Here is a 13,690-nt window from a genome sequence, read left to right as displayed (position 1 = left end):
TCGTCACAATCGACCCATGTTAGCAAATCAGTACAGAGCATTGAGAGAAATGCATTATGGGAAGTGTCTACTCACCAGTATTACATCAGAATGACAATGAAAATAACAAGATTCAATATTTGGATGATCTATTGACATATTTATTCTTTGTTTCATACTTTTTTACATAGTACAGAGTATGCTTATTCACATTTTTTTTACACAATTCATTTTATAACATGTACAAGCCATTTGTTCACAACATGAGCAATAATAATGATCTTTTTAGAAAATTGTGTTCAAATTAAAAAATAGTTGTACATAAGTTCACTACCTAATCGATGTGAGCGACCAACACTTTGACACATACTCGGCCAATCAGGTCTGTTGTAGACAATCAAATTAGCCAATCAGAACCACTTTTACCCTGTGTATGCTCTCAAAGTGTAAACAAGCGCCATTCTTTTCTGCCAGAAAGTGTAGTCTCTTCAATTGGCAGAGTAACTTGTACACAAATTGACTCTCAATATTATTAGTTATTAGGTGAAGCGAAGGTATGGTACGGGAAATTATCGTGCGCGAAGTGTCATACTGGGCAGGGTGAAGCCGAAGGCTGACCCCAGTATGACACTGAGCGATCGATATTTTCCCGTACCATACCGACGCTGAACCTAATAACGAATTTATCATAACACCATGTCATTCTAAATATTGAAATAATGACATTTTTATACACTTTATTTGTTGCAAAATAAGAAAAACATTACAAAAATTAAATGACTGTTCCGCGTATTACTGGCGCCTGGTTTCTGTGAGTTGCCTTTATACGCCGTACCTCACCATATACACGTAACGTGCTTGCGCATTACGCTGTCACTGACTAGATATAAAGCGTAAAACGCACTCACTGACTAGATACGAAAATATATCCGGTTAGCGGTGTTCTTTGATGTTTCCCTTAGTGGTATGATAAAAATTCATTGAACAAGCTCAGACTAATATTATATCTGCGCATCCATTACGATTATTGGAAAGGATTTTGAGAATTACCAAAATGGTTAATTGAAAGGCATCAGGATCATATTAATGATCCGAGTTATTTCTAGCTCTTGACCATTCCATAAAATATATAAAAAGTACTGTAGCAATTTAAAAAAACAAACCCTGTAGATACCTCTTCATTCATAAACAGTCAATTCAACATTATAACATCATCTGAGACTTGTTGCCACATTGAATGGTAAGTTCCCCTTTTTAGGTTCAATTAAAGGAACAGCATCAATCAAAAATGAGTGTCATTTTAAATTTAATTCATTTCATGTTGCCAGTTTAAGGGATCTAGAATGAGCGTATATGGCGTTTCGACAGTATTTTTTGTGGGACATGAGAGCACCTCAGGCGTATCGAATTGCATTCTGAATCTGAAGCATGTCTTTCTGATATCAAATAATTTTCATTTTTGAAATTCACGATATAATACAAATTTTATGACAAATTATTAAAATTTGATATTTTTCAAATTTTTGATATATAACAGTCCTCGAAATAAATTTTATAAATCTAATGATATATTCTTAAAGTGTATGTAGCTGGGAGGAAAAGCCGACGATCAATTGAAAATTTTGACCTTTTATATTGAAGATATGGATTTTTTCCCAAAAAGACCTATTTTTTTTTATTTTTTTTTAAAAAAAATCCGTATCTTCAATACGAAAGGTCAAAATTTTCAATTGATCGTCGGCTTTTCATCCCACCTACATACACTTTAAGTATAAATCATCAGATTTATAAAGTTTACTTCAAGTACTGTTAAATATCAAAAATATAAATTTTAATGATTTATGAATTTCAAAAAATCAAAATTATTTGATATCAGAAGGACATTCTTCTTATTCAGAATGCAATTCGATATATCTGATGTGCTCTAATGTCCCACAATAAATACTGTCCAAACGTTCATGCCCCTTCCCTTAAAGCACCAGAAATATAGTCACTGTTTTACATGTGTTCCACCGTTGCTACAAACGAAGCAGAAATTTTACCCAGCAGCTTTTTCTGTAGCGGCAAAACGCTTCCGCAGGGATTTTTCACCGCAGAAAACATCAAGAAGAAAAACAAAACCCCTAAAATAAACATTTGAGCTAAAAATCAAAGCCTAGAACTGAAATAGCAGCCTAGAACTGAAAATTGCTGTAGAGAACCGGCAATCGCTGACGAGGACCGAAAATGCAATGTTTGTCGCAGCGGAAAAACACACACCAAAAAAAAAAAATCTGATAATCTACTGTCATTAAGAGACTAAAATAACCCAGCAAACACAAAACATGTTCACAAACATTTGCATATGGTTAGAAAAAGTTGTCAGGAAAATGTTTCAATGTCGGACTATATAAAGGGTATAAACATTTCAATGACACTTAAAAACAATATTTTGCGACAAATTGTTGCAAAACATTCTAACATATTGTTATTTAAGTGTTGACAAAAATATTTACACGAATGTTTACAAAACAAAACAATATTTACATGTATAAATTTTTTGCATTCAAAAAAAGATTTTCATGACCCTTTTATAATCCGACATTTACAGTTAAGTTAAAGTTATCAAAACGTTTCGACTTGAAACTGACAAAACTTTTTTTAAACGTTTTAAAAACTTTTTGTGTTTGCTTGGTAATATGTGACACGATCTGGTCCATGGGGGCCAAAGGAGGCATTTTGAAAATTGAGTTACTGTAATTATTACATTATACATACAATGGGCTATCATTTACTGAAAACACCAAAGGTCTAGCACACTTGGTTCTAAAGTTATGAAATTTTGTGATGTCTATTTTATTATGTATTTTATTGTTTTTTGACTCCATATTTTTGCCCTTATCAATCAGTATCAAATTTGCCGCCTTTGGCCCCATGGACCAGATCGTGTCACATATATTCTTTATGCTTGAAATACAAGGAAATAAACATTTTAAGTTCTCAATTTCTTAATTGAAATGTACTAACTGGAAGTATACATAATAAAAATAAGTTAGTGAATACAAAATATGTCATCCACAATGTCATGATTGGGTTCATGTGAATAGGTAGTTCTTTACAAGCCACAATCTGATACCAATTTTTACATTATTATTTTGAGTGCTTGGAACACAAAAATGTTAAAGTGCATTGATTTATAAAACAGTGTAATAACAAATATGTGCTCCAAACACTCAATTTATTTATTCATACGAGATGGTATAAAAACTGATTAATATTAGCACCATATCATCCAAGACTTAATAAAAGTGATGTTCACTTTCTTTGGGGAAAAGTACAACATATTTACTCAGCAATTATTAAGTCCATAATGGCAGCCCTCAGTCTGAACTAGAAAACGTAACAAATAAGCCAAAATTATCCGTACTGGTAGCAGCTACAGGTGGGTTGACACTTGAGGGCCATGTACTTAGGCTATAACCATGGATGCCAGGCTGTGTCTATTCTGCCCAAGTTATCTGGACTGGTAGCAGCTGCAGGCGGGTTGACACTTGAGGGCCATGTACTTAGGCTATAACCATGGATGCCAGGCTGTGTCTATTCTGCCCAAGTTATCTGGACTGGTAGCAGCTGCAGGCGGGTTGACACTTGAGGGCCATGTACTTAGGCTATAACCATGGATGCCAGGCTGTGTCTATTCTGCCCAAGTTATCTGGACTGGTAGCAGCTGCAGGCGGGTTGACACTTGAGGGCCATGTACTTAGGCTATAACCATGGATGCCAGGCTGGGTCCATTCTGCCTAAGTTATCCGGACTGTTAACACCTGCTGTCAGGTTTACACTTGAGGGCCATGTATTTAGGCTATAACCATGGATGCCAGGCTGGGTCCATTCTGCACAAGTTATCCGGACTGTTAACACCTGCTGTCAGGTTGACACTTGAGGGCCATGTACTTAGGCTATAACCATGGGTGCCAGGCTGGGTCCATTCTGCACAAGTTATCTGGGCTGTTAGCAGCTGCAACTAATGTGCTTACTTTGCTCTCTCCACCTTCAAATTGCGCAAGATCTGTTGGGAAAAAAAGCAGGACAATATTTAGCATAGACATGTTCAAAATAAACTCGGTATTTCCAAAACTGATGAATTTTAAATTGCTAAATATACTTTATTGTTTTAACCCTAACACTGGACCCTGCTTTTTGGGATCGGAAGTCAAAGAAGATCCGAAAAAGTCAAGGAGAAGAAGAATTTTGACTTGGCACCCCGGGATTGAACCTTTGACCCCTCGCATGCCAAGCACACGATCACGGACCGGTAGCTACACGGGTTATTGCTGCCCGGCCAGCAATTCCGTGCGCATATAACACTTAGGGTGATTGCGTCATCGCAGACCCTGGGATTCATGCATGCGCAGATTTTTTCATTGTAAGATTTTGTAAGATTTTTGGGTGTTAGGGTTAGGGTAGGCTCTAATCTGGAAAAATACATCTTAGTTAACCCTAACACTGGACCCTGCTTTTTGGGATCGAAAGTCAAAGAAGATCCGAAAAAGTCAAGGAGAAGAAGAATTTTGACTTGGCACCCCGGGATTGAACCTTTGACCCTCCCATGCCAAGCACACGGCCAGCAATTCCGTGCGCATATAACACTTAGGGTGATTGCGTCATCGCAGACCCTGGGATTCATGCATGCGCAGATTTTTTCATCGTAAGATTTTGTAAGATTTTTGGGTGTTAGGGTTAATAACAGCGCGATCTTGTCACAACAGCGTGGTACAATGGTGCAGTACACAGGCGCCGTTAGTCAGTCACGCTATGGCGCACAACCAAAGTCGGGAGAAAATATTTTCATGAGTCCAACACAATATTAACTGAGTTATTGAGTCAACACTACGAAGCATAACACAAGTGCATGCGCAGAGTAGACGACTGATGGAGTGGCTCTGAAAAGCAGGTGCCCCTTTCCTACTTAGAATTGGCGACTCTGAAATAGCCATTCAAGTGATTCAGTATATATGCATAAATTTGGATATGTAAACATCACACAATGGGTCATGTATGTCTGCAAGTACTTACTTTGTAGCCTTGTCATAATAGCATTGACTGCCTTAGTAACGGTTGCTATGAGTACTTCACTGTCCATATCTGCCTGGGTACTGCCTGCTGCAGCTACTGCTGCTGATGTTGATGTTGCTGTAGAACTATCACCACTCTTCTGTAAAGAATTAAAAGAATATTTTGTAATCACACCTAGGTTTCATTATCATTTTGTTATTTTTTCCGGAGAAGAGCAGATAGGGCAACTACTTTATTATATTTCTACATGTTCATACTATATGTGGCTGGACGCGGCGAATGAGCCGTAAACTCGGCAAACTTCATTTCGAGCTACAGGTGAAAATATTATGCAAATCTCGTATTTTGGCGAAGTTGAGATTTTTGCAGATTTGAAATGTTTAAGCTTTCTTCTAAACACATACAAAGTTTTATTTTAAAGAAATAAGTGTAAATATGAAATAATCTACATTTTCTGAGGCCCATCTGATGAATGGTCATTTTGCTTCCCTAACTTTGAACGCGTTTTTCTCGGTTTCGCGTTTTGATTTATGACAACCTATAACAAGCCATAACTTCGCTTCTGATTGTCATATGAAGTTCATTGAGGTGCCATTTTAATCCCTGAAATATGCTCTTTGCAACTATGTAAAAAAGTAAAAATTACCAAAGGGGGACTTTACGGCTTATTCGAGGTGTCCAGGCACATATACTCTGACAAGTTTAAGATATTAGCTCGGGTCATTTAAAAAAAAAAAATCACATTTTTGTTACTAAAATGGGGGTTATAGCGCCCTCAACAGGCATTCTCTCCATAGGGCTACATGTAAAGACCAGTTATAGAAAAATGGCCCTAAAATAAAAAGGCCCCATTCATTTTTCCTCAAATTTTGCATATGCTGTAGATTTAACATCTGGAATGTAATGTAAGTGGTGTCGTTGCTGCCCTTCTAAATTCATTTATAAAATGTCAGCCCAAGACCATGGTGATCTCTGAGATGAAAGGACCGCGATAAAATAAGCTAAAAGGTGAACTAGGGTACAAACTGACCAGCAGGGGCAATTTGAATGGACCTAAGAAGATTCAATAAGTGTACATCGCTAAGGAAAATAAATAATAAATTCTAATTCCAAAATTCGAGTTTAATGATCAACTATCGACCTAGGTAAACCTTTGTGCTGAGTATGATGGACTCAAGCACAAATCAGGTCCACGGTGACAACGTCTAACGACCCAACTATCGACCTAGGTAAACCTTTGTACTGAGTATGATGGACTCAAGCACGAATCAGGTCCACGGTGACAACGTCCAGGGACCAAAATTCAGGTTTAACAGGTCCGATGATTGAAAAACATCACATACATAATTATGACAAATATTGTTCATAAAATTCTTCATAGGCGGCAGAAAGTGAAATGTAAGGTTTCATTGGTCCATTCCATTGAAAATCTGCCATACCGTAAAACCTCTACAAGCATATATGGTGTTTTTTATGAAAGCTAAATTAATTCGAAGCAAGCGTAAATATACCAATACAATAGATTGGTCTTAAAATAATACTTGTTTGTATATGCTTGAATCTGTAATTTATTTGCTCAAACTCCATAATGGCGCCTGGATTAATGTAGCTTTCATCAGAAGCACTCTATTTGCTTGTAGACGGGGTTTTACGGTATGCCTAGTGGAAAATTTAAGACAAGTCTTGCACAGAGGGAGTATGGTTTTCAAATTAAATTGGCTATGGGTTAATGATTTAACTCCCCTTGTACATGGCTTGACCCGTATCTTCCACAACTGGAGCAGTATTTTCAAATTCAAGTGACCCAATTATATATTCTATTTGAAACTTATACTCCCTCTGTGAAGACTTAAGCTAAATCTTCCATACACTAGGATCCACAACATGCTCATCTATCAGGGCACAGTTCTTTAACCCCAATACATTTGTACATTCATTGAATGACCTTTGAAAATTTGGGTACAAAAACTCATACCCTGCAACTTGAGGTCAAATTTTGCACTCTGATTGTTTAGTTGAGGTTATTGAACTATGCCATTGTGCTGAGGCCATTGTGGTCCATAGTGATAGGTAGAGTGTGGAGCCCATTAGAATACTTACAGAATCTGTAGATGTACTGGATGACTTGGCTGAATGTTTACCACGACTTGCATTCTGTAAAGACCCAGAAAAGAAACACAAAATGAATTATTGTTAAGGGGGTACTACACCCCTGCCCAATTTTGTGCCTATTTTTGCATTTTTCTCAAAAATTATAGCGCATTTGTGACAAGTAAGATATGTATATTATAGGGGCAAGGACTACAATTACTGCACTGGAAATTTTATTTCAGCACAGACAACAGTTGTGGAGTTACAGTCAAAAATGAGGGGAAACCACTATTTGATCAATAAATTAATAACTACTTGCCTTGAGTTGCTGAATTTTCAGTGCAGTAGTTGTAGTCTGTGCCCCTATAATATACATATCTTACATGTCACCAATGCACTATAATTTTTGAGAAAAATGCAAAAATAGGCACTAAATTGGCCAAGGGTGTAGTACCCCCTTAAAGTGCTTTAAAGTGTGCTACGCTCAGGCATACGTATAAACCCACAAGCTTCACTAGAATTACAGGTCTCACAGGCCTGGAAGTTGTCAATTTGCACAGATTCTGTATACTTTCTTGCTGCTCTCTGTTATACGGCTGTAAAATCTTCACAGGAAAACATGTTTCTGACAATATGGCACCTTGATTCCATGCTCTGAATGCTTAGAATGACATATCTATGCATAAAGCAGTCAAATGCCATCATTTAGTGTTATTACCCCATGTTGCAACATTCTTTTGTTGGGACAGTCAATACAGAATTACATGTAATTCACTTATCCAGATTTTTCACTTATCCAGACAAAGCTTGGTCCCATGGTCGGATAAAAGAGGTCGAATCTTGATATATTTTGAGTCTCACTCTCTGTATGACGACATCATTCACAATGTCAGATGAATGGGGAAGATTCACTCAAAATACTCAAAATTGGGCTAAAAATATTACCTTGCCAACTTTCTTATCCCAAGCGATGACCTCATCCTTCAGGATTGCCCGTAGTAACGCCGGCAGCTGGAATGTTGGTTGCACAAAGCACCTAGCAACAGCAATCATGGATGCTGTCAGGACTCCGTTTACTCCTACCGTGGTGAGGAATTCAGCAATGTTGGGAGTGAGACGGAATGGCACTGGACGATTGGCATCTAGCTCACCTGTAAAATCATTAGCATATTGATTATTAAAATATTACAGTCAAACTAAGAACAAAGGTGAATCATGAGAAGATTTTCCATAAGATTTGTCATAACTTGCTTGAAGGTGAGTTTCTCTTCTGTGGTGTAGCCAGGATTTTACCAGGGGGTAGGCAGTGATGGCAAGGGGAGCCAGATGACTTTCAGGCAGGTAAAATCTGACGACAAATGGCCAAAAATGGCCTAAAAATCCAACATATCATGACATTCAGCATCGGGGGGAGGGGGGGGGGCAAGGGTCAAGAGCAGCTGCCCCCCTTGGCCTTGCCAATTACTGTTACTGTTTTAAACAAACATTACCCCGATGCTTATCATCTGTTCTCAGTGATCTCTAACCTACCATAAAGTATGATGAATGAGCAGTATAATGTATCATTGGTGTATTGTTAATGTCAGTGCAAGCCATTTTTGTAATGGTACGCTTTGAACAGTCGACTGCAACTTAATTATTATAGTTCAAACGCTTTATTCAGATGCCAGAGGGTGGTGAGCAAGCAAGTCGAGTTTTCCTCTAACACTTTGAAAATATAAAGTTGCTCAATTTCATCCAAAGAGTACAATCATGTGTGAAATAGACTTTTGTCAAGTGGATGTTTATTTTACCCTTTATTAATGGTACACAATGTATTGTTGGTCGAAGCAGCCAAAAAAAATTATTTTCATTATCAAAATCAATATAATTATTGAAAAATAACACTTTGATGTTTTGCAAAAGTTCATTCTACAAATCATAAACTTTGAAAACTTTGAAAATAAAATTTATTGTTGTTAATGAGTTATGTACATTTTACAAAAGTTTTGTTGTTTCAGCCCTCTTTACAACATAACTCAAGAACCACAGGGCCTACTAAAGTATACATGTGATATTTGAATTCTTCTACAAGGTCGCTATGAAATGATCAATGCAAATTTTACCAAAGCTCACTACCATTAGCAAGATGCTGTGAACTACTAAATCGCAACAATTTAAAATAGTTGTTAACCTTAATAATTTATATTCTTACCAGTTGCATCATCCAGGTCAAATCTGAAGTAGAACACAGAGAGTAGACCCGAGTTCCTCTCTATCTGCAGAATCTCTGGGTTGAGTCGACTCAGATGAAGAACAAACTCAGCTAGGCCTATTTGAGCGAGCTGGGTGGTAAACTACAAGAAAATAGAATACACCATATTTTACTTGTTACAGTTTTAAGAAGCATTGTCACTGATAAGAGCACACTTGGTGATGTAAAAAAATCGAAAGAAGATGATTAAAAAGTTGAGATTCAAAATGTATACAGATTCCAATGAATATAAAGTCCAATTACCAGGTTACTTAGTACATTACTGTATTCATTCAAAACTGTTTCAAAATGTTTTTTGTTTTTTTCAAAATTTTGAATTAAGTTGCAATGAGTACAAATACGCAAATTCATACCATTTTTTCACGGTTCAGTCCCGGTCCCCGCACTCCGTGCATCCGCGGGTATTCATGCTTGTCGTAAATTTCGTGAAATACACAAAAAAGGGGTGTTTTTTCAAACCACATGTTCGCGAAATTGAAAAAAGGGTATTTTCATCGAGCAGCCTACGCGTATCTGCCAGAAAAGGGTATACTAGAAATATCGTTCGTGTTTTAGCGAAAATAGGGCTTTTGTCGTAGGGCAAATAATTCGCGAAATCGCTAAAAAAAGGGTTGTTTTTCCCCTAAAAACTTCGCGAAATGAGATGCAAAAGGCGATGTTTTTAAAGTTCACTGACAAGCATGAATACCCGCGGATGCACAAAGTACGGGGACCGGGGGTTCAGGGTAAACCCATGAAACATGTGAATCTGATCATCTGTTTCTTGCAAAGAAATCCCACAAAGCACATTGTTTTCCACCTTACCACATCTTATTCAACAGTCAAGGGTTTAGTGCAAGAAAAGCCTACCTGCAATAGCTGCCCTGTACAAGCCGTTGACCTCCGTTGACAACAAATCCGATTCAGAAGTCAAATTTGTATTTTTTTGTGGTTTGTCCCTTTTCAAATCGGCCAAAATACTACCATTTCTATAACTTTCGATATGGGGCCTCCAGCCAACAACAAAAATAAAGACTCTCCTCTACATGTCCATGTGTTCAGCTTCACATAAAATGCAATTTTTGCCAAGTATTTAACCTTTATTTTACCGAAATCGGCCCAGAAATTTGCTTGATTCTAGGTCAAAACAGAATGTAAACAAACTGAGTCAGCTCTGCTACAAGTCTTCAACTAGTCGCTCTGCTCCATGATCTATTGTGGGTTGAAAAGCGTAAGTGTAGCGTCATGTAAAATAAGTACCCGGATGGCCCGGGTCATCTATAGACAAATTGACCATTTATACATTCTCTATTGTACACATATGACACCTGGCAGCTATTGCAGATAGACCTTTCTTGCACTACACCCCAAAGTGTTCAAATAAAACCAAACATGGCTAGCCTTACCATTTTCCTGAATGCAAAGTAATCTGTAGCATTAGGGAGCGTGTGAATAGCCCATTCCTTCAGCATGCCTCTGGGTATCATGTTCGTCTGAACCTCCTTCAGTACATCCCGTAACACTTGGTGGCTGACTTGTGAGCCTCGGGATTGGACGGTTGCTAATCTCTCGTAGTAACGGTTGATGGGGGCGTCATACTCGACCTGTCCTTTGGTTGCACGCTGTGGGGACAAAACAGAAAGTTGAATAAAATCTTGTTACTTAATTTCATAGTCATAATTATAATGAGTTATGCAAATGAACCTCAAAATATGTTAATTAAGGAAGTAAGCAGATGTGTTATAAATAGCTACAAAAATTTGGAAATTATCCATTAATTGCACAAGTAGAAGCATGTAATATGTGCAAGAAAGTTTATTGTAGTGAAAAGCAGATTTCATGGATGAACAAAATTCCTCTTTATCCCAGGAAATGGTCAACATGTAGATGCATCTTGCGAGTGCAGCAAGTCAGAAAATTTGCATATTTAAGCGTTTCCGTACTGTTTTCCTAACTCTTTTTTAGAGCGTTTTATTTAAAAGGTGCCCCTAGAATTGGTGCCAAAAATGTCTTGCCCCCTGGCTTGCCAAAAATTGCTTGCCCCCCCCCCAATTTTACCCTCACACCAGGGCTCATAATATATTGCACAGCCCCTAAATAATGCAAAAGTTTGGTGTTTAAAAATGTGACAATATAATAATACAGTCTGCATAATCATGTGTGGACCTTAACCCCAGATATAAGCTACTGACAGATTGTATTGCCAAACATTCCAGTCTAAATTTGAGATAAAAGTAACTACTGATCACCAAATACTTAAGTATCAGATATGTGACCATCTATCAGGGATCAAGTTTGAAAGGTCATCTGATATCTCTAGTGACTATTAGTTTGTTGCAGGAAACCATTCAAATATCACCCAATTGGGCTACAAATGGTGGGTGTGGCAACACTTATTTCACTGGCTTAGAAACATTTTTAAGTTTCAACAAAGGGGGGGGGGTAATCAATAATATTGGGGTCCTCGGAGTCAGAAAATTTTGCAAAATATAGGTCACAAACACCCATTTTCCCTCTATTTTATCACAATTTTTTAACTTCACCGAGGATTATTGGGGGGGGGGGGGGCTGAAAGGTATTCCAACCCCCGCACCAAAATTATTGAGGGGGCTGAGCTCCTCAAGCTCCCCGGTCCCTAAGCTTATGCATTTATGTTAGTTCAGGGGCATTCCAAAATGCCTCAGTTCAATGTCCTCATGATCCAATTCACTTGTGAAAAGACTCAACCATTAACCACATGTTGTTGGCTACAAGATTTTATATAAACAATGAAAAGTTTATAACATGGCAAAGTGGTGAATTATTCTGCCTCAGTGTTCAGAAATATACCCTGGTGGGGGTCAAAAAAGTTTTAGATCTCTAAAAAGAAGAGGGGGTGAAAAATGTTTCTGGTTTGCAAAAAAGGAGGTGCCAAAAAGTTCCCATTCATAAAAAAAATATTCCAAGTCCCGCCAAGGTATATCTGAACACTCCCTAAAGCATCACTAGGTATCGTATTATTGACAATCAATGATGAAAATGATATTTGCTATGATTATGATAACAGTGTTTTGAAATTATGACACAATTACCTACAAATTTGAGTAAAAACCCATATTCTAAACTATGATAAATAAGTGATAATTCAGTGATCCACTAGTTAAAAAGATTTAAATCAATACTTCAAAAATTATGCTAACGAGCAACAAACATTATAGAAAATTTAATTTACGATATGTAAACATATGTCAACACAGCGTTGTGACTTTTGTTTACTGCTTGCATAGAGGTGCAGGTCATGCCCCTTTTGATCTGACATGGCTGCCAGTGCAAACATAGAAAAAAGTTGATCTTGACTTTTCATCTTTAGCATGTTTAGTGTGGGATGTTAAAATACTGCACATGTGCTATGTTGCAAGGCACAAAGCATAACCTGCTGGTTTGACAACCAGCTGAACTTTGCTAAAAGTTCAACTGAAATTCACTGAGCGTGAAAATGTAACCATTGCGGTGAAAGGGACTTTCCCTTGTTTGTGCAACATAATTACTGCTGTGAATGACACGGAACTTGATGCAAGGGAATTAAAGTTGTTTGTTCATGCATAAAGTTGACAGTAAACTCCCCCCTTTTCAAATCTGTAATGGCTGATCATGAACTGATACAAAAACTTGCATTGCATAGCTACTAGCAACCAAGAGGACTCCCCTAGGTCCCTGGCTTTTGCCACAGCTGATTGGATTAAGATATTGTAAAGGACAGAGACAACTGTAGGAGTTAGTAACGACAGGAGGAGTGTCTGGATTCCCTACAGAAGGAGTGTCTTGATTCCCAGCTCATTTCATCATGAATACTTCAAAAGACACTGTGCATTCGGACAAACTTAAGGTATGAAAAAGAACAAACTTTGTAGTTTTTAAATGCAACAAATTTCAATAAGGCCTAAAAAATTGTTTGATTGGCATAAACCGACCGACTCTAAAAATAGGCCCCACCCTAGACATTTTTTCATATTTTTTTTGCAAAGAATTTTTAAAACAATTGAAATAAAAAAAAAAATTTAAAAAAAAGTTCCAAGGCATTTATTAGAGGGCCTCTAGAGACGCAATTTACAGCTTAAAATGCGTGTGTAAAAAAAATGCTGACCGACTTACCCTAATTTTTTTTGTGTTATGCCAATCTTTTAGGCCTAATTGGGAATTAACAGACCCCAAGGGTACAGGGGCATTATGAAAATAGCGTAATTACATTCCGACTATGATATAAAATTGGATCGATTGAGCCCATATTTATTGGTCGAGCTATGAGTTTAATTAAATATTGGGTGCACTGAAGAGGCTGCATGTCGCAATTTT

At 37.5% G+C, this 13,690-nt stretch overlaps 1 protein-coding gene across 1 annotated transcript in view; it reads right to left on the bottom strand.

Annotated features, from left to right (window-relative positions):
* Window positions 1-1,829: 1,829 nt before the first annotated feature.
* Window positions 1,830-13,690, bottom strand: part of LOC140162614 (transformation/transcription domain-associated protein-like) — a 162,624-nt gene continuing 150,763 nt past the window's right edge. Inside the window, 6 exon segments of the mRNA XM_072185881.1 lie at window positions 1,830-4,027; window positions 5,035-5,173; window positions 7,135-7,188; window positions 8,071-8,276; window positions 9,320-9,461; window positions 10,765-10,980. Of these exon segments, the coding sequence (XP_072041982.1) occupies window positions 3,918-4,027; window positions 5,035-5,173; window positions 7,135-7,188; window positions 8,071-8,276; window positions 9,320-9,461; window positions 10,765-10,980 (867 nt within the window). The 3' untranslated portion in view covers window positions 1,830-3,917.

This window comes from Amphiura filiformis, chromosome 10 (genome assembly GCF_039555335.1).
Source record: "Amphiura filiformis chromosome 10, Afil_fr2py, whole genome shotgun sequence".
NCBI lineage: Eukaryota > Metazoa > Echinodermata > Ophiuroidea > Amphilepidida > Amphiuridae > Amphiura > Amphiura filiformis.
Note: the sequence above shows the minus strand (reverse complement) of the source record. Positions and strands in the feature narration are given on the sequence as shown.